At 43.4% G+C, this 27632-nt stretch overlaps 1 protein-coding gene and 1 long non-coding RNA gene across 4 annotated transcripts in view; one reads left to right on the forward strand and one right to left on the reverse strand.

The window, feature by feature from the left end:
* Window positions 1–3760: 3760 nt before the first annotated feature.
* Window positions 3761–19172, reverse strand: LOC122218291. Its single transcript, XR_006201975.1, has 2 exons — window positions 18876–19172; window positions 3761–4124 (listed from the first exon to the last, which is right to left on the reverse strand). It is a non-coding gene; the product is annotated as an uncharacterized LOC122218291 (long non-coding RNA).
* A 37-nt stretch (window positions 19173–19209) lies between these two features.
* The window catches only part of CTNNA1 (catenin alpha 1), a 178477-nt gene continuing 170054 nt past the window's right edge, over window positions 19210–27632 (forward strand). The window contains exon 1 of one of the 3 annotated variants that reach the window (XM_042936417.1): window positions 19210–19318. Coding sequence is in view for 1 of the 3 variants with exons in the window: in XM_042936407.1 (XP_042792341.1) it covers window positions 20251–20263 (13 nt within the window). In the remaining 2 variants the exon portion in view is untranslated. Of the gene's footprint in view, window positions 19319–19383; window positions 19700–20230; window positions 20264–27632 lie in introns of those variants that run through there. The other 2 variants (XM_042936424.1, XM_042936407.1) reach the window with 2 other exon arrangements.

The raw sequence follows: 27632 nt of genomic DNA on the forward strand, positions 1-27632 counted from the left end.
TTACAATTAAATACACTTGTTCCCATCTGTGTCTGTATACATCTGCATACATTTGCTATAGCATCGCCCTTAATTTTGGAAAATGATGCGGCTAGTGTTATTTTTACCCTGATTCCCAAACTGGCTGAGAAGACCAGTGGGTGTTCACCCACCCAGTGACAACCCCCACCCAGGCCTGTCCCTGAGGGAGGTAGTGACATTTCTTCCATGGGCAGGGCATGCAGACCCCTGGTGGGTACTGCTTTTTGTGCTTGCCTGTCTTAGGGCTCCAGCTACAAGGACTGAGGGTGTTCCTGTCCATTTCAGTGCCAAGGCCTCATTGACCACAGACACTGGCCTTGACTCCCTAGGCCACTGCTGGCAGCTGCTTCACCATGCACTGAACTTGGATGTGGGAGTGGAAGGCTTTCTGACTTTCAAGGAAGATAACATTAAAGAAGTACTGCCAGGTCATCTTAGCCCATCCCTCCCAGCCTGGGAGAAGTGAGGAGCTGTCTTCACTGTTCAGAGGGATGTGGTGGCATGTGTGGGTGCTGCCTCACCTACATACCTAAAAATACCACACTGTGGTTTTCTACTGCTTTTTTCCCCCAAAAAACCTAAGTTACTTCATAAAGATATTCACATTTAATGAGATGGTGGTGCCTGTCAGCACACTTCGAGCCTTTTTGATATTTTCTCATTAAATACTTTTATTTATACTCATATGCTAAAATAGAACATGGCTGGGTGCCTGGGTGGCATAGTCCGTTAAACATCTAACTTTGGCTCGGGTCATGATCTCATGATTGGTGAGGTTCGAGCCCCACGTAGGATGAGCTAGGGTCCTGATTTGGACTCCACACTCTGTCTCCATCTCTGTCTCTCTTCTCTTTCTGCCCCTCGTGGGATTCTCTCTTTGGCCCTCTCTCTCTCTGCCCCTCACTCACGCTATCTCTCTCTCTCTCTCAGGAAAATAATAAATAAAATAAAATAAAATAGAAGGTGGCCAAGAAAAATTATAGGATGCAGAAAATAAGATGTCAATTGCTGTTAATCAAAAGAAAAATGACTCTTGATTTTGACTCAGGTCATGATCTCAAAGTGCATGAGTTCGAGTCCTACGATGGGCTCTGTGCTGACAGTGCAGAGCCTGCTCGGGATTCTCTCTCTCCCTCTCTCTCTGCCCCTCCCACCCTCACGTTCTCTCTCTCTCAAAATAAATAAAACTTTTATTAAAAATATCAAAACGATACTTGAAACAATACTTACTATCTCCTTATCTCTAACCTATGATGGAAATTCTGTGATGGGCAGTGCTGCTGCTGTTGTTGATTAATAATTGAGATCTACTCAGGGAAAGGCCAAGCTTTCATATTTTTTCTACATCACTTCCAAGACCCTAGACTCCTTTCTTCATGTTGAACCAACTGCACTCTTAAGAGGTATCATGAGATGATGTAGCATCATCCAGGGTGTCTTCCTCTTGCCTAACGCAGCTTTAGGCTGAGAAACACCGATCCATGGGCACCAGTTATAACCGAGGGTCCTCTTTGTGTCTGGCTTTACCTTGGTCCTATAACTCCACGGAGATGGAGACGCTGTCATCTCTGTCCTCAGAGAGCTGAATGGTTGGCCAATATTTCTAGTCTGAGGCTAGGGATCAGTTAGCTTCACTCCTCCGGTAGGTTCCTGAGTATCTACTTTTTGAAAGCCTTTACCCAGCCAAGACCTCGACTGGGTGAGGTCTTATCGCCTGCACAGTCTGAGTTGCTGCTGCTACACACACACGCACACCCACATGTACACATATACACACACGCACATCTTCCTTCATCATTTTTGACAGTTGTGGGCAGAGTCAGCTGCTCCTTAGACAATCAAGCCTATTATAGGTATCCCCCTTTGCCTAGGTTCTAGTCCTATAATGCCTCTTAAAATGTCTTCTCTTTTGCCTGGTTAACTTCTTACCATTCCTCGGGTCTTGACTTAGATACTCCTTTCTCCAAGAAGCCAGGTTGGGCTTGGAGGCCCCACACTGACCCACACAGCAGTGTATTGTAATTGCTTGGTGATGTGTCTGGTTCCACTAGCCTGTATACTTTCTGGAGTCAAGTGCTGTGTCTGTCTTATACCCCTTGTGCCTGGACAGGGCCTGGTATTTGGTAGCTGTTTAATAAATATGTATTAAATGAATGGATGAATGAATGCATTCCTGAACTAAGTCACTTTATAGAAACCAAGCTCCTTAAAGTTATTTCCATCCAATTCATCCTGTGGGAGAAACCAGTTTCTTTAAAGAGAAACTAATATGCAGAGATAAACATCTAGAGAGATCTACCTCATAATGAAACTAAGATGGCAATAGTTGAAAACGATCTGGGGTAGTAGAATAACAGGGGAATTTATTTTTATTAAAAAATTTTTTTTAATGTTTGTTTCCTTTAGAGAGAGAGAGAGACAGAGCACGAGCAGGGGAGGGGCAGACAGAGAGGGAGATACAGAATCTGAAGCAGGCTTCAGGCTCTGAGCTGTCAGCACAGAGCCCGATGCAGGTCTCAAACTCATGAACTTGACCCAAGTGAGATCATGACTTGACCCAAAGTGGGACACAACCAACTGAGCCACCCAGGCACCCTGAATAACAGGTGAATTTAATTTTCTTCTTTTTACTGGCATGTGATTCTATAATGAGATATATAACAAAAGAAGTTTTGAAAAGAATATACTATGTAAACTGAGGAGTTAATTTTTTAAAAAAAATTTTAATGTTTGTTTGAGAGAGAGAGAGAGAGAGAGAGAGAGAGAGAGAGCTGGGGAGGGGCAGAGAGAGAGGGAGACACAGAATCTGAAGCAGGCTCCAGGCTCTGAGCTGTCAGCACAGAGTCCAATGTGGGGCTTGAACTCATGAACTGTGAGATCATGACCTGAGCCAAAGTCAGCTGCTTGATCAACTGAGCCACCCAGGTGCCCCAATTTTTTTTTAAGAGAGAGAGAGTACGGGAGAGGGGCAGAAAGAAAGGGAGAGAGAGAATCTTAAACAGGCTCCATGTCCAGTGCTAAGCCTGATGTGGGCTTGATCTCATGAAGGTGAGATCATGACCTGAGCCAAAATCAAGAGTTGGATACTCAGCCGACTGGCACCCAGGCACCCTGAGGAGTTAATGTTTAATGGGTATGAGGTTTCAGTTTGGGAAGATGAAAAGGTTCTGAAGATGAATGACAATGATGGTTGCACAACAATGTGAATGTACGTAATGCCACTGATCTGTATATTTAAAAATAGCTAAAATGATAAACTTGGAAAATTTCATGTTATGTATATTTTACCACATGCACACAAAAGTTGCCCATCAGAGGAGTCTCATGTTGGGCAGGAATGGCCCGGCTCTGGCACCCCTGCTGTGGGTCAGAGGCTGAGAGTGGCCCAGAACAAGCAAGGCCTTGGTGTGGATGCTGTGATGAGTCTCAAGGTGGCCCAACTCTGTCCACCGCAACAGTTCTTTCAAAGGGAGATCTGAGCAGTGCGTCTCCATGGTCACCACGGCTGTGTGATGCCTCTGGACTCACACCTGGTCCAACACGCAGGTCTGGCACTTTCTGGCTCTGTGATCATCGTCAAATTATTCTACTTCCCGGTGTGTGCCTTAGTTTCTCTATTAAACAGAGGTGATGATGTTCATTCCTACCTTATAGTGTGTTACATAAATGAGCTAATATATATAAAGTGCTTAGAACATTACCTGTCCTAAAGTATGCTGTTTGTAAGAATTTGCTAGTATAACCACAAAGCATTTACTGTGATAAAGGCTCGGTGATAATAAGCCTGTTTGATTACTTCCAAAGAGCCTCCCGACAACCATGAGAGTCAGGTAATCTTTCCATTTAGAGGTGAGGAAATTGACACTTGGTGAGGCCACACAAACAATTAGAATGGAGCCCTGAGGAGGTCACAGGTGGCCTAACTCCAGTTCAGATCACATGCTAGGCAGTGCTGCATCCTGATCAGCCCTTTGCCCGTGGTGCTGGCTCTGGCCCCATTCTGAGAGAAGGGCTCCCTCCTGGTACTTGTCTTCAAGGATAGCATCTTCATCGTCATCATTATCAATAATTGCCATCATCTTCAGCTTCATCAGCATCAGCATCTGCATCATCCAAAAGGGCTTTATTAAAAGCACCTAATTACACATTCTGCTGTTCTGTATTTTAGACAACAATAATTACACACACGTTCTAGGAGCTTAGCAACTAAATCTTGGATGAGCACGTTAAGAGCTCCCAAATAGCAGAATAAAGGCACTGCTAATAGAGCAACTCACTCCTTGGGCAGGCTGCTGGACCTCTGTGAGTCTCACTGATAGGATAAAAATTACTTCCCTTCCCCATAGACCATAGTGAGATAAAGTTTGAGGACATGCTTGGAGGGGTGGGAAGCACTGTGCAAACTTTAGCTGTCACTTTTCTGGGCCTCTTTGTTTAATCCTGCAAGAGTTGATAGTGAGCATTCTCCTGTACTCCTATCCATGGCAGTCCATGAATGACGAGAGGCAGGGTCTTTTGGGATATACCCACCCCCTTTTGCTCTGCATTATCACAATTTAATGTGGTATTATTCTCCTGGTTTGGTCCATAGGGAAGAGGGTGCCTCTCTGCTGGAGGTCTAGATTTGTGACAACCCCTCCTACCATGGCTTCCTTATCCATGTTTCTCTGAACCACATTTTCCTATGTAGTCAGTCAACAAACATTCGTGAAGTGCCTACTGTGTGCTGATTACTGTCTTGTGTACTAGAGAGAAGGAGGTAAATGAATGCCTGCCTTTAGGAGTTCACAAACGTGGGCACGTGGGGCAAATAGAGGTAAATGTCTCATTGCAATACAGTAACAGTGCCTTGACAAAGGTGTGTACCAGGCTTGAATATCTAGGAGGATTTCAGCATTTGGAAGAAAAGAGAAAATGAGTGTGGAAGTGAGGAGGTTGGTGGCCAGGAAGGGAGGAAAGTCGTTCCAGGTTGTAGGCATTAGGGGCTATCATTAGCAAGGTAGGTCTGAAGACCTCCACCCACCTCCATCCCTCCAAAGCTTAGGGAACATTGCAGGGATGGAGTAGGATGAAGATAGGCCAGGACTGTTCATTCATTCAGCACCACCATGTGCCAGACATTGTTCTAGATACTGGGGATGAAACAGTGAACAAGAACCAAGCAGCAGACAAGAGCCAAGCTGTCAGGCCACATCCTAGAGGGAGAAGACCAACAATCAGCAAGTAGATAAACAACTAATTTTAGATGGTGACATATGCTATGAAGAAAATACAGTGGGATGATGAGATAGAGAGTGACTCTCCAGCTATCTTAGAGTGGGTTGTCAGGGAGGCCAAATTGAGAAAGTACCATTTAATTTGAGACTCGAATGATAAGAAGGTACTACCACAGGGATATCTGGGGAAAGGGCCCTCTAGGCAGGGGGACAGCTGGTGGAAGGGGGTGTTCCCAAGGGCCCTGTAGGCTGGGCTAAATTGTTTAGATTTTATCCTGTAACAATGGGAAGCCATCTGAGGCAGGAAGGATGCACCTAGGCAACATTTTGGAAATCTCACCCTGGTGTCCTGGGCCTTAGTCTCAAGGAGACACAGGACACCTTCTCCCCACCCCTGAATCTAAAGACCCCTTGGAGGGCAGACCAATCAGAAGACATTGCCCACTGCCAGGCTAAAATGGCTTTGGTCTAGAGAGCTAGATGTTTGGCTGGAAGTTCAAGATGAAAGCAAAATGCTGAGTGCAAATGATACTAGTCTGGGTGTGTGTGTGGTGGGGGGAGGGTTGTCCATAACCTCACCTTAAGCAAATTAATGAAAGGAATAAACCATTGATATCTGAAGGGCCCTTGCTCTGTCCACCACATTATGGCCCATGAGGCTAGAGGAAACTGGGTTCCCTGGTGTGCCCAGTTATGGAGACCCAGATAAGTTGTTGCTCAGCACAACCAGCAGATGTCTTTTGAATTAATTAATCCTGCTGGTCCTGTGCTGGGCTGTGGACAGTGGGAAGAGGCAGTAATAGAGTGGCCAAATAGGGTGGCCAAACTCATTTGCTAAACTAGCCCTCCCTCAGCTCAGAAAGCCTGAAGAGGGATTTCCATGAAAGCCTAACACCTATTTTCAGTAAGATCTCTTCTAGATAAAGTATGGCAGGTTGTGAGGGCACAGCCAGTTTTCTCTGTGTGTCCAGAGAAGTTCCTAATACTTCAATCGGCCTGGTCTTTCTCCTGCGTAAAGTCCTTCAGCAATTTCCTGCTGCCCTCAGAATGAAGTTCAAAAGATTCTAATCCTGCTTTACCTCTCCATTCTCTTTAATCTTGCTGTGCCTTGCTACTATACAGCCCAGCCATATTGAACACTTGGCTTTTTTCCAGAATCCGGTGTGTTTTCTGTTGCCTCCATGTCTTTGCATAGGCCGTTCTATCGTCCTGGAATGCCTTCTCTTCCCCCCTGTAACTCACCTCACCTGGCTAACTTCTACTTATCCTTCAGGACTCAGCTTAGATGTCAGACAGTGTTTCCCAGTCCACCTAGCTGGGGCTGGCCCACAGTACTCTCTCCCTACTCTTTCCCCAGCTTTATTGAGGTATAATTGACAATCTTCCTCTCCTTTTCTACCTAAAATTTCTACTTAAAATACATAGCTGCAGCTCATGCTTCAGGGCTCCTGAGCCCTCCCGGACTATACCAGGCTCCCCTCCTATCCAGTCACATCATTTGTCTTCCATAGGTCATATCACAATGGGTAATGATAGGTCTGTGTGTTTAATTGATGTATCTCCTCCACTAATCTGTAAACACCATGGGGATACGTGCCTTGTCTGTTTAGTTCACCATTGTATCTTAAGACCTGGGCACATAAGTATTTACTAAATGAATGAATGAATGAATTCTTCTGGGTTCCCATGTCACATGGAGATTATTCCCAGCACAGCACTTAGCTCATTATAAGAGACTATGTACTCCTGTGTCTCTCCAATGGTCTTGTAAGCTCCTTGAGGGGAGGAATAATGCTTTTGTCACCATGATTTCCAGTGCTTGGCACATTGCCTGGCAATTAGGCACCCAAAAAATATTCTGAATAGATGAATAGATGAATGAATGATGATAGGCATTCACTTATGTTCTCTTACACTCCATTCTTAATACAACAAAGTGACTATTTACTTATTTATTTACTATTTATTTAAAAAAAATTTTTTGTTTAACGTTTTTATTTATTTTTGAGAGAGAGAGAGAGACAGAGCATGAACGGGGGAGGGTCAGAGAGAGAGGGAGACACAGAATCTGAAACAGGCTCCAGGCTCTGAGCAGTCAGCACAGAGCCCGACGCGGGGGTCGAACCCACATACCGTGAGATCGTGACCTGAGCCGAAGTCGGACGCTTAACCGACTGAGCCACCCAGGTGGCCCTATTTACTATTTATTTTTAATGATATAGGCTCCACTCCCAATGTGGGGCTTGAACTCATGATCCTAGATCAAGAGTTGTAGTCTCTATTGGCTGAGCCAGCCAGGCACCTCAAAGTGACCTTTTAAAAATGCAAATCAGGGGCACCTGGGTGGCTCACTTGGTTGAGCTTCTGACTCTTGGGCTCAGGTCATGATTTCACATTTTGTGGGATCAAGCTCCCCACTGGTGCGGAGTCTGCGTGGGATTCTCTCTCTCCCTCTGTATCTTCCCCTTCTCTCTCTCTCTCTTGCTCTCGCTCTCTCTCGCACTCTCTCTCACTCAAAATAAATAAATAAACTTAAAAAAATAATTAAAAATACAAATCAGATCATTTTCACTCCAATTCTTAATCCCCTGGGAGCCTCCTGCTGCTTTTAAAGGATAATCCAAACTCCTTATTGTCACCTACAGAGCCTTCCACTGATTTGGCTCCTGCCTACTTTTGTGGCCTTATCTAGTGCTACTCTTTTCCTCATTTACTACCCCTCAGTACAATGGCCTTCTTTTTCTTCCTTGAATATGCCATGCTTATTCCCATCCTGGGGCTTTTGCACATGCAGTTTCCTCCTCTGGGACATTTGGCTCCATCACCATGCTCTTCTGGTCATTCAAGTCTCAGCTCAAACACCATCTTTTTAGTGAGGCCTTTCCTGACCTATCTAAATGAGCATGCTTCTTCCACATCACTCTTAATATTTACTGTATTTGAAATCATATTGTCCATTTAATTGTTACCTTACTGTCTTTCTCCTTTTCTAAAATGTAAATTTCATGAGGGCTGCTCACTACTGTATCTCCAGGGTCTAGTACAATGTGTGTCATATAATAGGTGCTCTGAAATATTTGTTGATTGAACAAATGAATGGACAAATGAATATGATAATTGTCTTCAGTGATAGAGGGGCAGGTTTCTGCCAGGCTCCTAGGCAGATGGAAGAGTGATTTATTGTGATTAAAGAAATAAAGAAGCCAGACCGGTAAGAACCAGTCCAGATTGTAGGTTTGCCATGCTCCACTGGGAGCTCCTGTAGTCCGGGAATCCCAGGGCCTACTCAGCCCAGTAGAGTCCAGTCAACCCAGAATCAGATTCATTCTGGGTAAACAAAAAGCAAAGGCTGACTTGGCTTCCATTTTAAGTTCTCTTGTATGCAGAATGCTTGTATGCAGACCTACAGGAGGATGTAAAGATTACAAGCAGGAGCATGTAAAGATTCCTGGCAGATGTATCTCTCTGCTTTGTTCCAGTGGATTTTATTTTCCTCAAAGTTTCTTAGAATCTAGAAAAATTGTTGTCAGGCAACAGAAGCAATGAATGGAGACACATGACTCATTCACCAATACATCTGAGATCTAAAGTGTAATAGTTTAATTCCATTTATGCTACAATGCAACAATTCTTATTTTGATCACACTTTTCATACTCCTATGAAAATCTAAAAATGCCAGACAAAAAAAGAATTTTTAGAATAGTGAATACAAAGAACCAGGTTTTCATAATAAAGCCCACTGATACTCTTCAAGAGAAGAATAAAGCCCATCCCCACTCCTCCATTCCCTCCCCTTTTTAAAAGACTTATTTTTAGATAAAATTTTGCTTCGTTGTCACAGTCTTTAACTTTTTTCCTTTCAAGTTCCCTTTTCCATTGTCATCAACAAAAATATGAGCACGAAAGGGGAGGGAAGTGTTTGTTTTTGTGTACACATCTTTGATCATATCAGAGAGGAGAGAATCATGAACACCCGCTGCTGACTGATTTTAAGAACTAAATCTTGATTTTACTTTCTGCAGGGAAGATGAATAGTATGAATAAAGAGAACCTTACACATGTGTTATAAGTGTCAAGGGCCTTAGTTTGATGTTTTTATTTTATTTATTAAAATTTTTTTTCATGTTTACTTTTTAGAGAGAGAGAGAGAGAGAGACAGAGCATGCGTGGGAGGGGTAGAGAGAGAGTGAGACACAGAATCCAAAGCAGGCTTCAAGCCGTCAGCACAGAGCCCGAACTCGTGGGGCTCAAACTCATGAACCGTTAGATCATGGCCTGAGCTGAAGTTGGACACTTAACCAACTGAGCCACCCAGGCGCCCTGATTTTTTTATTTAAAACCTAACCCAGTGGAGGCACCTGGATGGCTCAGATGGTTGAGAGTGTGACTTTGGCTCAGGTCACGATCTCCTAGTTTGTGGGTTCAAGCCTCACATCAGCCTCTCTCCTGTCGGCACAGAGCCCGCTTCTGATCCTCTGCCCCCTCTGTCTGTCCCTTCTCCACCTGTCTTCATATGCATGCGTGCGGTGCTCTCTCTCTCTCTCTCTCAAAAATAAGAACATTAAAAAAAAATAAACAAACCTAAGAGAGACAAGTGAGCCCTTGGCCTCCCCCCACCCCCAAGACCCCAGCCAGCCCCATTTGTCAAATTGGAGCTATGCAAAAAGACAAAATGCATACAGCTTAAGAATCTGGAATTTAAATTATTTCCATCATGATGTAGTCTTGACATGAAAACTGTTTGAATTTGGGTTTTCAACAAAAAGTTTTTACAAGGCATTGATATTCAGAGGCTAAGTGGGGGTCGTTAAGAGTCTGATTCTGGATTCTGGGGGATTTGGGTCCTAGCACTGCCACATATTCCCAGTGTGACCTGAATCTATGTTTTCTCATCTATAGAATGAGGAAAACAGTAGTAACTGTTTCAGGATTGTTGAGAGGCTTGGGTGACACATGAAGTTCTTAGCACAAAGCTTGGCATATACCAAAGACTTGTTAGCTATGAGCTATTATTATTTTCAGTTATGGAGTCTTAAAATAATTTTTTTACATTTTATTTATTTAAGTAATCTCTATGCTCCATGTGGGGCTTGAACTGACGACCCTGAGATCAAGAGTTGCATGCTCTACTAACCGAGTCAGTCAGGTGCCCCTAAAGTAATTATTATTGTATGAGCAAATGAATTAATGAGTGAGTTGTAAGTATACTTGACTTGACTTTGTTTTCTGTCTGGGCTTAGAATAGTTATGAGTGTTTTCTCAACTCTGGCTGCATATTAGAATCAATTTGGGAGATTTAAAAATTGCTTAGTCCCTACCTAGGAAGAGTTGAATCCCTGCTTCTGGTGGTGGTGCCTGGGTATGATATATTTTCTTTAATAACGCTTTTTTTTAGTTTATTTTAATTTTTAAAAGAAAGTTTTATTTATTTATTTTGAGACAGAGAATGCAAGCAGGGTAGGGGCAGAGAGAGGAGAGAGAGAATCTCAAGCAGGCTCCATGGTGTCAGCATAAAGCCTGATGCGGGGCTTGAACTCATGAACTGTGACACCATGACCTAAGCCAAAGACAGACACTTAACCGACTGAGCCACCCAGGTACCCTATTTGAGAGAGAGAGAGAAAGAAAGAGAGAGAGAGAGATTGTGTGAACACTAGTGGGGCAAGGGCAGAGAGAACGAGAGAGAATCCCAAGCAGGCTTCACGCTGTCACCCAGAGCCTGACGTAGGGCTCAATCTCAGGAACTGTGAGCTCACGAGCTGAAATCAAGAGTCAGATGCTCAACTGACTGAGCCACCCAGGCACCCCCTAGGTATCATATTTTAAAAAGATTTCCAGGGGCGTCTGGGTGGCTCAGTGGGTTAAGCGGCCGACTTCAGCTCAGGTCATGATCTCGGGGTCCGTGGGTTCGAACCCCGCGTCAGGCTCTGTGCTGACAGCTCAGAGACTGGAGCCTGTTTCAGATTCTGTGTCTCCCTCTCTCTGACCCTCCCCCGTTCATGCTCTGTCTCTCTCTGTCTCAAAAATAAATAAACATTAAAAAAAAATTAAAAAAAAAAAAAAGATTTCCAGTGGCGCCTGGGTGGCTCAGTTGGTTAAGTGTCCAACCCTTAGTTTCAACTCAGGTCATGATCCCAGGGCCATGGGATTGAGTCCTGTGTCAGGCTCCGCGCGGAGCTTAGGATTCTCTCCCTCTGCCCCTCTCCCCAACTTGGTGCTTGCGCTCTCTTAAAAAAACAAACAAAAACTCTCCAGGTGATTCTGATGTGCAGCCTGAGTTGTGAATTACTGAGCTATACAGAATGAGGACAAACCTTCCAGGGTGGCAGGGCTTTACTGCTTTCCCCCCACCTGTCTGGAGAGAAATAGGCAATCAGGGCCATCAGGCATTCATTTGTCTTTGACCCTCATGTGGTCCTACACAGTGGTTTTACCTTTAGTTTTTATTGACTCTTGTCCAAATCTGACCCTCTTTGTTAGCTTTCTTCAGGTTAAGCTAAGAGTCACTTTGATCTCTTCTATGGGACTTAATATTGGTGGTGGTCGTGTGTGTGTGTGTGTGTGTGTGTGTGTGTGTGTGTTCATTATTTCACGGCCACAACAAGGTAAAGATTTTCCAACTTTTCATTCCAAGGCTGCCAAGCCAGTTCTCATCTTCATCAGTTTTGGAACTTCACTCATTTGGTTTTACCTTCCTTAAGGGTTGTGAAGTGCCTCCCATGAGATAATATCCTGGAAAAGTGCTTTGCAAACTGTGAAGATATTTAACCAGTCCAATGTAGATAAATAAGAACAAAACTGTCATAATGTAGAGTCTCCAAAATGATCTCTGATAGTTCATCTTTATTGACATGTTGACATTATTTTGTGTAACTTTTTAGAACATTCCATAAAGCCTTGCTGATTCTTTTCATTGTTTTTCTATTACATTCTTAGTGTAGTTTAACCCTCATGATTATGTGCTCTATGTTCAGCAACCTGAAGTAAGTTGAAACCTTAATGCAAGGTTAACTAAATGCAAGCCTCAACCCAAATGTCATCAATTGACATTAGTGAACAATTTCTTGGCTTCACTGCCACTTGGTTTTCCTCCCATATCTATGGCCACTCATTCTTTCTGCCAATATATTTTATAAAGTTTTATTTATTTAAATAATCTCTGTATCCAACAAGGGGCTCAAACTCATGACCATGAGATCAAGAGTTACATGCTTTATTGACTGAGCCAGCCAGGCGACCCTGCAAATATTTTTAAAGTGCATTTTATGTTCCAGGTACTATGCAGAAGCAGAGAAGTGGAAAAAGTCAGAAAGATTCCTGTCCTCATGAAACTTAGAATCTAATGGAGGATACAGAAAATAAACCAGTAGACAAACAAGGCAATTCTAGAGAGGGATGAGTGCTATAGAGAGTAGAAATAAGGTAATGTGGTAGAGAGTGGCTGGGGTGTGGGGGTGTGGTCAGGGAAGGCCTCTCTGACCAGGCGATGTCAAAATTGGTCCTTAAGAATGAGAAGCAGAGGCAGGGATGGATAGGCAAAGCGTAGCAGATTTTCAGGACAGTGAAAATACTTTGTACAGTATTATAATGACAGATGCATGTTACTACACGTTTGTCCAAACCTGTAGAATATACACCAAGAGTCAAATGTAATGTAAACTGTGGCTTTGGATGAATATGATGGGTCAATATAGGCTCATCAGTTTTAACAAATGTACTACTCTGGTGGGGAACACTGATAATGGGGGAGGCTATGAATGTGTGGATACAAGGTCTATATGGGAAATCACTACCTCTCTCAATTTTGTCATGAACCTAAAACTGTTCCAAAAAGAATAAAATATTTTAAAAATGGCTGAAAAGATTGGGGAAAAAACAGTGTAAGTGATCTAAAAAATCCAGCATACAGACAGACACTAAATAAAATATTTAATTAAAAAATAAAAGAAAAAGAAGGAGGCAAGATGAAGAATTAGGGCAAAGAGATTTCCAAGTAGAGGGCGCAGGAAATTGACAAGATCATGATGTAGGAAAGGAAAAGGAGGGCTCTGGGGCTGCAGAAGGGAACTCGGTCTCCCGTTCTAGCTCTTCTTTCTCTTAAAAGTTGATCTTGGGCCTCCATCTTTTCTTTCTGCACGTTCTCCAGGTGCAGATGAGTCCCATACCTCTATCTCCACTCGGCCTTTCCTGAGTTCAAGATTTGGATATACTGCCGTCTACAGGATATCTCTTCTTAGATGTCTGGTAGGTACTAAAACTAAGCATGACAGAAAACAGCTCTTTGTCTGCATTGTTTTCCACGCTATCTGTACCTCCTTTACCTCCAGAGCTCTCCATCTGGGTCAGTGGCACCATAATTTCTTCAGCTGATCAAGTCAGAAAGCTCCATATCCAATCTATTGGCAAGACTAAGGATCTTCTGTCCTTTTGCATAGGTCCCAAATCTATCCACTTTTTTCCATGCACCACCCTTATATACTATTCTATATACAGAAAACCTAAAAGTGCTCTTAACTCCTCTCCCAGCATGTAATCACAAAACTTTGCTGTGTATTGTTACACACTTGTAACCATTCATTCAACTGAGTACCTCTTATCTGCCAGGCACAGTTCTAGGTGCTGGAACCACAACAATGAACAGAAAAATTTACCTGCTTTAACAACACTTACATTCTAATGGAGAAGACAGATAGTAAGTAAATAAGTGCTCATATAATGTATTAGGTGGTGACTAGTGCTATGAAGTACAGTAGGATAAAGAAATAAAATGGAAGGACACATGGCTGGTTCAGTGGTGGGGTGTCCAAATCTCAATTTCAGTTCAGGTCATGATCCCAGGGTCACGGAACTGAGCCCCTCATCTGGCTCCACACTGATCAAGGAGCCTGCTTAAGATTCTCTCTTTTTCTCCCTTTGCCCCTCTCCCCCACTCATGTGCTCTCTCTCTCTCTCTCAAAAAAAAAAAATAAATTAAAATTTAAAAATATCTTTAAAAAATACGAAATATAATGGAGAGGGTAGGGGAGGGAAGTGGGTGCTAGTGGTATTTTATGAAGGGCAGTTAGTGAATGCCGCTTGAACAAGGAGACCTTTGAGATCTGAATGAAGCCATGGGGTGAAATAAAATGCTATAGGGGGAAGACCATTCCAAGCATAAGGAACTGGAAATGCAAAGGCCATGAGGCAGGAAAGTGCCTGATGTGTTATGGAAAAGTACAGGGCAGTAGGGAAAGATGTAGGGGAAAAGCCAAAGATGGGTCTGAGGTTGCTAGGCAAGATCTTGTAGATTTTATTCTGAGTGAGATAGGACAAACTGGAGGGTTCTGAACAGATGATATGTTTTAAATGGCTTAGCAGCTATGAGAAAAGAGCATTAAAATGGATATGTATATGTTGTTCAAACATAAATAGGGTATCATGTGCACTGCTTTACAATCTGCTTTCTTCCAAAGTAAAATTTTTAAAAACAAAATATGATCATATTATCTCTTTGTGTAAAATCCTTTGTAGTGTCCCCTTCCCCTCGTAGTAAAGTGTGAAGCCTTAAAAAGCCCTCTCCAGTCTGGCCTCTGCTTACCTCACCAGCTCCTAAATCAGAGAACTTCTTTTCCTGTAATGGGACTCAGGGCCTTCAAAGTTCCTTGTCCCTTGGTCTAGAATCAAACTCTTTCCTTCCCTCCCTATCCATTTTGTCATTGTCTTTTTTTAAGGTCCCACTTATTCATTCTTTCATTCATTCAACAAATATTTATTGAGGGATCTGCTATGTACCAGGCACTATTCTAGGCATCAAAGACATAGCACTGAATAAAATAGACAACCATTCTCACTCTCATGAGGCTTAAATTCTGGTGGAAAACAGGAGAAAACAATAAGTTAAAAAATAAATATATAAATATAAATATAAGTATGACTTTATATGTCAGATGGTGATATACTCTAAGGAGAAATAAAAAGCAAGGAAAGAGGGATGGGGATGTTGGAGGAAATGGTTGCAATTTTAAATAGGGTGGCCAAGAGGCCTCCCTCAAAAAGTGACAGCTGAGCCTAGACCTGGGGGAGGTGAGAGAGTGTGAGTCAGGCAGTTATTTGAAGGAGAGCATTCCAGGCAGAAAGCAAAGGCCCTAAGGGGAGAGCCTGCCTGATGGGTTCCAGGAATAGTAAAGAGGCCAGTGTGTCAGAGAAATGTGTAGGAGCAGGTAAGGTCTGCAGGCCCTTATAAGGACCTTGCCTTTTCCTCTGGGTGGGATAGGAGCCATTGGAGGATTCTGGGCAGAGTAGGAGTGACATGTATGGACTTATATTTTAACAGAATCACTCCAGCTGCTGAAATAAGAGTAGACTGTGGGAGGCAAGGGCAAAAGTAAGGAGACCAGTTAGGAGGCTTCTGTGAAATTCAAGTAAGTGATAATGATGGCTTGATTCAGGATGTTAACAGTGGAAATGGTATAAAATACACACACACACACACACACACACACACACACACACACACACACACTACATTTTGAAGGTAGAGGCACAGGATTGGTTGAGTAATCAGATATAAAATGTGTGAGGAAAAGATCATGGTCAAGGATGATTCCAAGGTTTTTGGCCTAAACAACTAGAAGAACGGAGTTGCCATTTAATGAAAGGAAGAAAACTGTGGGATCAGCAGGTTTGGACAGTTGTCAGGAAATCAGTTTTAGACATATAGACATATAAAGTGAAATGTCTAGATGCCTACTAGGTATCCAAATGGAGGTATCAAGTAGGGAAATGAATATGGGAGTTAGAATTCAAGGGAAAGGTTCAGGTTGCAACATAAACCTGGAATTGTCAGCATATTTAATGCCAAAAGATTGGATGAGGTCGCCAATGGGTTTATGGCAGACAAAGGGGTCTGAGGATGGATCCTGGGACACTGTAACATCAGTTCTTAAACTTTTGGATCTCAAGAATCTTCTACACTCTTAAAACTTTTTGAGGATCTCAAAGAGCTTTTGTTTATGTGAGTTTTGTCTGTCAATGTTTACTGTATTATTACATTATCATCAAAACATCTTTTAAAGCAAAATGACAATGTTGTCGAAAACAAAAGGAAATTTAGGGAGAAGTGTCATTATTATTTGCATTTTTGCAAATCTCTTTAACTGTCCGGTTTAATAAAAGGTAACTGGATTCTCCATCTGCTTCTGCGTTCTGTGTGATGCCATATGATACATCATGTCGTCTGGAACACTATAGTGTACACCATGAGAGACTGGGAGTGAAAAAGGCAAATGATATTCTAATATTATTATGAAAATAGTTTTCACCTTACTACCCGCCCCCCCCCCCCAAAAAAAAAAAAAAGGGACTCAGGAGTCCTTGGAGTGCACTTTGAGAACTGCTGCTCTAACATTTAAAGGTTGGGAGGATTTAGAAGGAATCTCCAAAGGAGAATAAGAAGTTGCAGCTAGGGATGCTGAAGAAACTCAGAAGAACCTAGTGTCCTGGAGGCCCAATGAAGATCGTGTGTCAAGAAGGAGAGTGATCAAGCACTGATGATGGTAAAAGTCATCTGTGCACGAGACTGACCACTGGATTTGGCATCATGGAGGTTATCAGAGACCTTGATGAAAGCAATTTTGGTAGAGAGGCGAGTGCTAAAGTATGACCGGCGTGAGTCATAACATAAAGGTCACTTCCTCAGGTCGCTGAACCCAGCCTAGGTTAATTTCCCCCTCATATCTACTTCTATCTCTCTTCTATCTTCACACTTGACTTTCTTTTTATAGTTTTACCTGTTTTAATAGCTGTCTCTTCCATTATATTTTAAGTTGTGTGAGAAGAGCATCAGGGTAGTTTTATTCTCTATCGTGTCATGGTTCCCCCACCACCTGGCACAAAGGAAGTGCCTGGGACATGGTGAAAGCTCAAGTCTTCCTGGTAAGCTTTTCAAGGTTTCTCAGAGGTAGAAAGCTGACTCCCCTAGTTTACAGGGCATACTGCAAGTCCCTTAGCATATCCTTTTTGTCACCTGACCCTTCTCTTCTCAAAACAACCCTTGCGCTTTCATCTTTAAGGCCTTTGCACTGCTATAACAAAATACCACAGACTGAGAAATTTATTTCTCATAGTTCTGGGGACTGGAAAGTCCAAGATCAAGGTATCAGCATGGTAACATTCTGGTGAGAGTTCTCTTCCTCTCTTTGTGGTTCATAGAGCCTTCTTGCTGTGTCCTCACATGGCAGAAGGGGCAAGGGATGTCTCTGGGGCCTCTTTTATAAGGGCACTAATCCCATTCCAGAGGGCTCCACCCTTATGACCTAGTCATCTCCCCAAAGTCCCTCTCCTAATACCATGAGTTTTGGCACTAGGTTTTCAAAATATGAACTTTTGGGGACATAAATATTAAACCTATAGTAGGGCCTTATGCTTAGAATGGCTTCATGAATACTCTGCTGTCTTGAAATTGTTAATAATTTTTGAACAAGGGGCCTCACAAGTTAAGTAGCTGCTCCTGAGTGAAGTGATGGATATACAAAGGTATGGAGTATAATCCCTTAACTGTCTCTTGTTGGTTCAAACAGATATTTATTGATTGATTACTATGTTCTGAGGTAGCCAAGTGTGGTAGTGGGGGGAAGCCATGGCATTCCAGGCAAGGGAGACTACAGGAGCAAAGACTCTGAAGACAGAAAGAGAATGGGGTGTATTGGGGCAAGAATGGCTTGTTAAGGTCTCTCTCTTTGAAGTTTGTTCTCTCCCTTCATGGTCCTCTATTGTGCCTTGTCCACATCTCTTACCTAGCAGAAACCCAGAGTGCTTTGAATTACCGTGGGCACATTCACCTGTAGATGTTAACTTCGCACTGTCTAGGGGATGAGCATTGAGCTGGGGTGTTGGAGGAAATACAGGTTTTGTTTTCCAGGAGTTTGTATTCCCTGGGGGAGAAGGAGATGTGAGTAGTAAAGGGTAAACATGTTGTGGGCAGTCTCCCTAGTACCCTACTCAGTGCTCAGCACCAAGATTGCAGTGGGTACTGGGTCTTGCATTATTTTGGATTTCTAGGCCAATACTGAAATCAACCTTGTTCATCACCCCAGGATGAAGGAGTTGAAACTTTTAGGTTTTTTTTTTTTTTAAATCAGGCTGACAGTGAATATGTAATTGTTTTGTTTGTTTTTTGTTTTGTTTGTTTTGAAGTTATTTTAGAGCATTCACCAGGAAGATAAGGAAGGGTGGGGATAAACATTCCCTAAATGGCTTGAGGGGTAGGGATAAAAGCCAGGTCCATCAAGTGTGTGTCTGTGTGTGCAGGGGGCAATCACAAGAGGGGTTCCTGCTGTGACATGTTCCTTGTCCTTCAACCGGAGGTATCTTGGCTTCCGGATCTGTCAAGTGAGGGGATGAGTTAGGTGATTTCAAGGAGGCCTTCCACCTCACATTGTAAGGTCCCTGGATTCTAGTTCCACTCCGCCTCAAGCTGTGAGGCCAGTTTCCTTCCGTAAAATCAGTGTGTGGGCCTAGACTACTTTTCTGGAAGACTGTTACTCGGGAGCACCTGTGGCACTCCTCAGAGGAGCGTCCACAGGACTGCGTCGCCGCGCCCAGTCCCTGAGCCACCGGCTGGGGGGTGGGGCCAGCGCGGGCAGCGCCGGGAGACTCACCTGTGCGCGGAGCGGTGACTCACCTGCCCTCCCCCGCTCGCGGGCTGTTCCAGGAGTCACCGCTCCTCCTACTTCTCGGAGCGGGGATGGGTGTCACTCCCGGCCCGAAAGCCCACTGGGGCCTTGGGATGAAGTAACTCAGGGGTGAAGGGCGGAGAGCAAGAGGTCCTCCTGGGGGTCCCGCCTCGGCGTCGCCAACGTCTCTCCGTCGGGACCTCACCCCCAAGGCGAGGGCCTGGAAAGCGGGGCGACGGCGGGAGGCGCCGGGAAGAGCGCGCCGGAGGGAGGTGCCGGGAAGGGCGGGCGGGGCCGGGGCCGCGGGCGGGGGGCGGGGGCGCCGCGCTGCCCATTTCCTCTTCGGAGCCGGACTGGAGGGAGACAAAGCGGCGACCGTCGGCTTCGGGCCTCGGGAATTCTTCCTGCGCTCGCCCCACTCGCCGCAGGTAACTCTTCAGGCGGACGCGGGCTCCGCACCCGGGCTGAGGGGCTCCTCTTGTGGGCGGGCCGGCCACGGTCTTCTCCGCGACGCCGCCCTGAATCGGGCTTCTGAAGGGCTGCGGTGCGGCGCCCGACCGGTTTCTCTTGCGGGGCCCCCGGCCTGCGCCCTGGAGGGGCGAGCGGGCGGGGCCGCCTCTTCCTGGCGTTGGGGAAGTTGAGGGGCCGCAGTGGCTGGAGCGGAGCGAGCTGCAGCCCCCGCGCGGACGCGCCATTTCCTCCCGGGAAAGTTTCTCCCGGTTTCTAAACTTTGTCGCGGCCGACTCGGCGCGCGCGCCCGACCCCCTCGGCCGCCTTCCTTGTGGAGCGGAGGCTGCGCGCTGTTTCCGGTACGGGAGTGGCGGAGAGTTGAGCTTTCCTGTGAAGTGATTGTGGTTTGTGGTTTCCGTGGTCGCACCCTCCTCCCCCGCCTCCGAAACTTGGCTGGCGGGTGGACGTGAGGATTGCGGAGCCCCAGCTCCCGCACGCGCGGCCGGGGCGAATGTGAGGGTGCAGTGCTGTCTTCCTCGGACCGGGTCTGGCTGGGAAGGTGCGCCACACCCGAGTGGACTTTTGGCGTGTACCAAGTTAACCTTTGTTGTGCAATTACTCAGTCTATTCGTGCTGGTTAATAGGACGTACTTCCCTCTGGTTAGTTCTGGTATTCACGGGTGGCGTTGGAGTCTTTCTTGTGGACTTTTAAAGGAGTGTGCGTGTGTGAAGCACTTGTTGGAACAAATGTGGACCGAATGCCTGACCCTGGCTTGAAGGCAGGAATGGCTTCCCAACAATGCAGGCGGCAGTTGGCTCAAACCAGGATTGGCAGACACCCTCATGTCCTCCTGCCTCTCTAACATTTTTTTGGTGTTTGTTTTGTACAGAATCTACAGTTTAGAAGATTATGTTAAGATATGGTAAGTCTCCAAATAAACTTAGGGCATATCGTATATATGTTGAAGGAAACGGTTACATCATTGTATTGTTGCCACAGGACAAGCATTTCCATGAGAGGATATTTTTTTTTTTTTGGCACTGACTTTTTAAAGGACACTACAGGTATATGTTACTTTAAGAAAATGTAAGTTAAATTACTGTTATTAATTAAATAAATTAAAATAATTTATACAAATTTAATTGTTATTTTGTTTCATAAGATGTTAAAAGTGGAGAAATTACCGATAGCCTCTCGCCAGTTATTTATCCTTCTTAACTTTTAAAAAATAACTGTTTTATCCACTTTTCTTTCAGACCCACAGATGATTTAAGATGTCGTCTGTGCCCCCCCAAGAGTTGACAGTGTAATGTAGGGAAGGTATATAGCCTAGATGTCTTGCAGGGCAGACCCTAACAGTACTTGTGGATGGGTCAAATTTTATACACTACTAACGATAAAAGAAACTTGAGGACACATGGAGAGGGGGCTAATAAGTTTTGTTTGGAGAAGTCCAGAAAGGCTTCTGGAAGAGAATGGCATTTGAACTGGATGAAACATAAGTAGGGTTTTGTCAGTGGAGGAAACATAAAAGAGAAGAGGAGTTTGTGGAATTGTGACATAACTCTTCTGGTTTTCCTTAAATTTTTGGCTCTTTTCAGTTGTTTTTTTTTTTTTTTTTTTTTTTCCAGTCTACTCATGCCCGAGATTCTATCCAACATGTCTCAGTTTTTCACACCATTGACGTGGCATCACCTTCATTCCCATCATCAACATTTCATTCCAGACAGTGATTGAGAGATCAGGGGTGCCTTTTCCACGGTGAGAATCTCTTCTCACAGTCTCCCTGTCTTCAAACTTAGATACTAAAGTCCAAGCTTCTCTTCTTGTCGTGGATGTCTCACCTGACCTACATGGTCACCTGTACACCAGAGAGCTGAGTGTCCTAGGGGCTTCTCAGCCTCAGCATGCCCAGAATGAGACACTTTTCTGGAAACCTAAACCACATGTGGAGATCAGCAGTAACTGGTAGGGTCCTGGAATTTTTTTTGAGAAAGTAATAGCCTGAGACATGACGGACAGACTGGTTGTTGCAGGTGGTGGTGTGTAGTGCTAGTGAAGATCTGGGCAAGGGAACACTGTCCTCTGCTTGTGTTGAAGGTCCTGAGATAGGAATGAACTTCATGTGGTTTGAGACCTAAGAGAAGACCTGTATATCTTGAAAACTTTTGGGGTGGGGAGAAGGCCTCACATGAGATTGCAGAATGCCAGGTCACATGTTTGAATTTTATGCTAAGAGCTGTAAGCAGCTATTGTGGGGAGTTTCATGATCTGGTTTTTTTGTTTTTTTGTTTTTTTTTTAAAGTTTATTTATTTACTTAAAAAATTTTTTTAATGTTTATTTTTGAGGGAGAGGCAGAGTACGAGTAGGGAGGGGCTGAGTGAGAGGGAGACACAGGATCCAAAGCAAGCTCTAGGCTCTGTCCGTGATGTCAGCATGGAGCCCTGTCAGCATGGAGCCTGACACGGGGCTTAAACTCATGAACTGTGAGATCATGATCTGAGCCAAAGTAGGACGCCCAACCGACTGAGCCACCCAAGCGCCCGAGGTTCACTTATTTATTTTTGAGAGAGAGAGAGAGAGAGAGAGGGAGGGAGAGAGAGGGAAGTGTGAGTGGGGGAGGGGCAGAGAGCAGGAAGGAGAGAGAATCCCAAGCAGGCTCCACACTGTCAGTGCGGAGCCCAGCACAGGCCGAAGCCATGAATGGCGAGATTGTGACGCGAGCGGAAGTCCAAGGCTCAACCCACTGAGCCACCCAGGCGCCTTTCATGACCTGATTTTTTAAAGGAAGAGCACTCCTGCTTGTGCTTCGAAGCCTTGTGTACAAATGAAAATAGGGAGTTAAGCAAGGAAGATGGTGGGAATGCAGTGGTGGGGATAAAGGGAGCTGTATTTTGGGGAAATGAGACAGGACTTAAATATGGATTGGATGTAGGGGTGTAGGCTTATCTGTAACTATTTCCTCAATGATACCCCTGCTCCCATTGTATTTTGTCCCTTTCACGATGAGCTTTTAGTCATATCTCATGACTCAAGTTAGCCCTTTCCTTTCTGGTAGCAAACCTTCTCACCAGGAGGTGTCCTGCATTGTATTGTACCTTATTACTGATGTCCCTGCTTGCTTTTTCCTCCAGGAAGTGGGCTTCTGAGCCCCTTGATAACCTTAGCATTTGACTTGGTACCTTGCCTGGAGGGCAAATTAGATACTTGTTGAATGAATGAGGAAAAAGTGGCTTCTCAGCTTGGAGTCTAGCTTGTGGGTGGAACTGTGATGGATGAGGCAGTAGTCTGATTATGGCAAACTGAAAACCATCTCCATTCCATTCTTCTTCCTTTTCTACCCGTATCTAATCAGAGATGAAATCTTCTCCATCCAGTGTTCATCTTACATTAATTACTTTTTTCTGTTTTCTCTACTTCCACCGTAGTTTAGATTATCTTATCTTTGAACTATCAAAACTACTTGTTCTCGGGATAAATTGTTCTATTATTGTTTGCTTTGGTGCCTTTTTCATATTTTTTCCTTTGCCTGGAGCACTGTTCTCTTTTTCATCCATCTGACAAACTCATTTACTCTTTAAAACCCACCTTAGATGTCACTGCCTCTGGTTTTCTCTTAGAACTCAGTGCTTCTTGGGTCGTTTGTACATATTCTGTGGTTGCATCTTTTATACTGTTTGGTAAATATTTTTATGTATGCCTTCCTCCCAGCTGGGGGTTTCTTAGAAGTGAGGTCTAGGCTTTTATTTTTGACAAAACTTAAAGTATGATATACATGTAGAAGAGTGCTCAAATCATAAGAGTACCTGCTTATTGAAGTAGTTGAGCGAAGACCATCACATCCACTATCCAGACCAAGAAACAGTAAATTACCAGCCAGTACTCTGGAAATCCCTTCTTATCAGTTTGAAGTCACTACCTGTCTCTGTGCTCATTTCAGTTTTTAATCTGATATTTGGGAACATTATAGTTGCCATAGTTAGTTGAGTGTCATAGTGTTAATTAGTGTTTGCCATAGTTAGTTGAGTGTCTTCCTGTCTTCCCCTCCAGCTTTTCAGTCTTTATACCTAAGCAGAACTCACATTCATTTGAGAAACTTATTACTATCGCCTTGCTGAACTGGTCAGACTCTGGTTGGCATTCAAGGGCTTCTGAATTCTGGCCCTAACTTAACTTGTTCAAGTTTATTTTCTACTGTAAATTCAAATTAATTTTCTACTTACAGTAGACGTATGTGTTCTCTGCACCTGCCAGCCATTCATACTAGAGTGCCTCATCCTTCTCTGACACAAATGCCATCCATTTATGAAGGCTTATTAACATGTTTTACCATTGAGACATTTTTCATCATTGCTGAAATGATCTTTAATTGATGAGAAATCTAAAATTTGCCCCTGATTATGACATTCTCACTATCCTGTTTTTTGGTATTTTTTTTTTTTTGTGTTTTTTGGTGGTTAAATATATGTAACAAAATGTACCGTTTAATTATTTTTATGTATACTGGTGGCATTGAGTATATTCACGTTTTTGTGAACTTACCACTGCGATCCATATCTGGAATTTTTTTCATTTTCCCAAACTGAAACTTCATATTCGTTAAACAGTAACTCCCCATTTTGCCTCTCTTCAGTCCCCTGACAACCACCATTGTACTTTTCTTCTCTTAAATTTGATTACTGTAGGCACCTTACGTAGGTGGAATACTACAGTCTTTGTTCTTATGTGACTGGTTTATTTTACTTAGCATAATACCTTCAGGGTTCACCTGTGTTGTAGCATGTGTCAGAATTTCCTTTCTTTTTTAGGCAGAATGATACTCCATTATCTCTTCATCTGTTGATGGATACTTCGGTTGCTAGCACTTTTTGGCTGTTAATAACACATCTTCACCAACACTTGTTATTTTCTTTCTTTTTAAAAATTTTATTATTAATGAGAGAGAGACAGAGTGAGTGCATGTGCATGCGAGCTGGGGAGCAACAGAGAGCAGAGGAGGGAGAGAGAACTCCAAGCAGGCTCTGCCCTGTCAGCGGGGAGCCTGTCGCAGGGCTTCATCTCAAGAACTATGAGATAATGACATGAGCCAAAATCAAGAGTCAGTGCTTCAAAACCACAGTGAGATACCACCTTACACCTGTCAGGCTGGCTAACATTAACAACTCAGGCAACAACAGACGTTGGTGAGGATGCGGAGACAGAGGATGTCTTTTGCATTGCTGGTGGGAATGCAAGCTGGAGAAGCCACTCTGGAGGAGGTTCCTCAAAACATTAAAAATAGAACTACCCTACGACCCAGCTAATTGCACTACTAGGTATTTATTGAAGCGATACAGGTGTTCTGTTTTGAAGGGATACATGCACCCCAATTTTATAGCAGCACTATCAACAACAGCCAAAGTATGGAAAGAGCCCAATGTCCATGAATGGATGAATGAATAAGGAAGATATGGTGTGTGTGTACACAGACACCCCCCCCCCCCCACAGTGGAGTATTACTCGGCAATCAAAAAGAATGACATCTTGCCATTTGCAACTAAGTGGATGGAACTAGAGGGTATTACGCTAAGTGAAATTAGTCAGAGAAAGGCAAATATCATAGGACTTCACACATATGACGACTTTAAGGGATAAAACAAATGAACATAAGGGAAGGGAAACAAAAATAATATAAAAACGGAGAGGGACGAAACATAAGAGACTCTTAAATATGGAGAACAAACAGAGGGTTACTGGAGGGGTTTTGGGGGTGTGGGCTAAATGGGTAAGGGGCATTAGGGAATCTACTCCTGAAATCATTGTTGCACTATATGCTAACTAATTTGGATGTAAATTAAAAAAAATAAATTAAAAAATGTCAATAACCCATTGAGCCACCCAGGCGCCTTTCTTTTCTTTCTTCCTTTCTTCCTTTCTTCCTTTCTTCCTTTCTTCCTTTCTTCCTTAATAGCCATCCTAATGGAAGTGAGGTGGTATTTCTTTGCAGTTTTGATTTGCATTTCTCTGATAAGTGATGTTGAGTATCTTTTCATGTGCTTATGATCCATTTGTATATTTTCTTTGAGGAAATCTCTGTGCAAGAGTTTTAATTGGGTTGTTAGCTCCCTACCCCCCTTTTGAGTTATAGGAGTTTTTTATGTGTTCTGGATTTTAAAAAAATTCCAGCATAGTTAACATACAGTGTTACAGTTTCAGGTATATGGTGTAGTGATTCAACAATTCTGTGCATTACTTAATGCTCATCATAATAAGTGTATCCTTAATTCACCTATTTCACTCACCCCCACCCACCTCCCCTCTGGTAGCCATCATTTATAGTTAAGTGTCTGTTTTTTGGTTGTCTTTTTTTTCTTTGTTTTGTTAAATTGTACATATGAGTCAAATCATATGGTATTTGTCTTTCTCTGATTCATTTCACTTAGCATTATATTTTCTGGATCCATCCATGTAGCAAATGGCAAGATTTCATTCTTTTTTTATGGCCGAGTAATATTCCAGTGTGTGTGTGTGTGTGTGTGTGTGTGTGTGTGTGTTTTGTAACACACACCCCACATCTACTTCATCCATTCATCAATCGATGGGCACTTGGGCTGCTTCCATAATTTGGCTATTGTAAATAATATTGCAATAAACATAAGGATGCATGTATCTTTTTGAATTAGTGTTTTCATATTCTCTGGGTAAATATCCAATAGTGGGTGTACATTCTGGATATTTATTACTTTTCAGTATATGATTTGTAAATATTTTTTCTAAGTTTATGGGCTGATAATGTCCTTTGATTCATGAAACTTTTACATTTTGATCAAGGTCAGCTTATCTGGTTTTTCTTTTGTTGTTTGTGCTTTTGGTGTCATGTATAAATCATTGCCAAATCCCATAGCATGGAGCTTTTTATGCTTTTTTTCTCCCCTCAACTACACTGTGGACATCTTGAGGGAAGGAACTAAGTTACTATTGTAGCTGCTTTACCCTTCAGCACAGTGAGCACATGGTGAACAAGGAGAAAGTAGGGAAACATTTTTTTTAATGTAATTTTTAAATGGTCATAACGAACACTCAAGATTTATGTGTAGGGTGGGGTGTTTCCTGCTCTTGGTGATTTGTCATTGATTATGTCTGTCTCATGAATTAGGATGATAATGTGTTTTTAGGCGTTAGACAGTGTGTGAGCACAGGAGGGGCAGAGAGAGAGGGAGACAGAATCCAAAGCAGGCTCCAGGCTCTGAGCTGTGAACAGTGAGATCATGACCTGAGCCACCCAGGTGCCCCAGGGAGGAGTTTTGGGTTTTTTTTAATGTTTATTTATTTATTTTTTTATTTTGAGAGAGAAAGGACGGGAGGGGCAGAGAGAAAGGAAGAGAGAATCACAATTAGGCTGTGTGCTGCCAGTGCAGAGCTGGATGCAGGGCTTTGAAGTCAGGAACCATGAGATCAGGACCTGAGAAATCAGGAGTTGGACACTCAACCAGCTGAGCTACCTAGCCTGCCTTAGGAGTTTTTAATCTTTTAAGTCCCAGCTGGAGAGCTTAGAGTTTGAACTTTGCTATCTGTGTAATGAATAAGAGAATTTATGAAGTATATTTATTTAAACTTCTAATGTGATAAAATGATAAAATTTAATTCCTGAACAGGAAATTTTTTTATTCATATTAAGTGGGTTGTCTTGCAAGTAAAACTAGTGAGCTAGTTCAGTACTTAAATAGCATTAAATTGCAGGTTTACCTTCCTTAAGACTCTTCTAGACCTTAAAATCTTTTGGTAGATGCCGAGCTCCTTCAGGGTAATTACATCCTTCTGAATCTTTGACTCCTATGATACCTGACTCATTTTTTTTTTTAAATTTTTTTTTTTTAACGTTTATTTATTTTTGAGACAGAGAGAGACAGAGCATGAACGGGGGAGGGGCAGAGAGAGAGGGAGACACAGAATCGGAAGCAGGCTCCAGGCTCTGAGCCATCAGCCCAGAGCCCGATGCGGGGCTCGAACTCACGGACCGCGAGATCGTGACCTGAGCTGAAGTCGGACGCTTAACCGACTGCGCCACCCAGGCGCCCCTGACTCATTTTTTTAATTAAAAATTTTTTTAAATGTTTATTTACTTTTGAGAGAGAGAGACAATGAGACAGTATGAGTGGGGGAGGGGCAGAGAAAGGGAGATGCAGAATGCAAAGGAGGCTCCAGGCTCTGAGCTGTCAGCATAGAATCAAGCTCATGACCTGAGCCGAAGATGGTTGAAGATGGATGCTTAACCGACTGAGCCACCCAGGTGGCCCAATTCATTTATAAA

The sequence above is a fragment of the Panthera leo genome, chromosome A1, assembly GCF_018350215.1.
Source record: "Panthera leo isolate Ple1 chromosome A1, P.leo_Ple1_pat1.1, whole genome shotgun sequence".
Classification (NCBI taxonomy): domain Eukaryota; kingdom Metazoa; phylum Chordata; class Mammalia; order Carnivora; family Felidae; genus Panthera; species Panthera leo.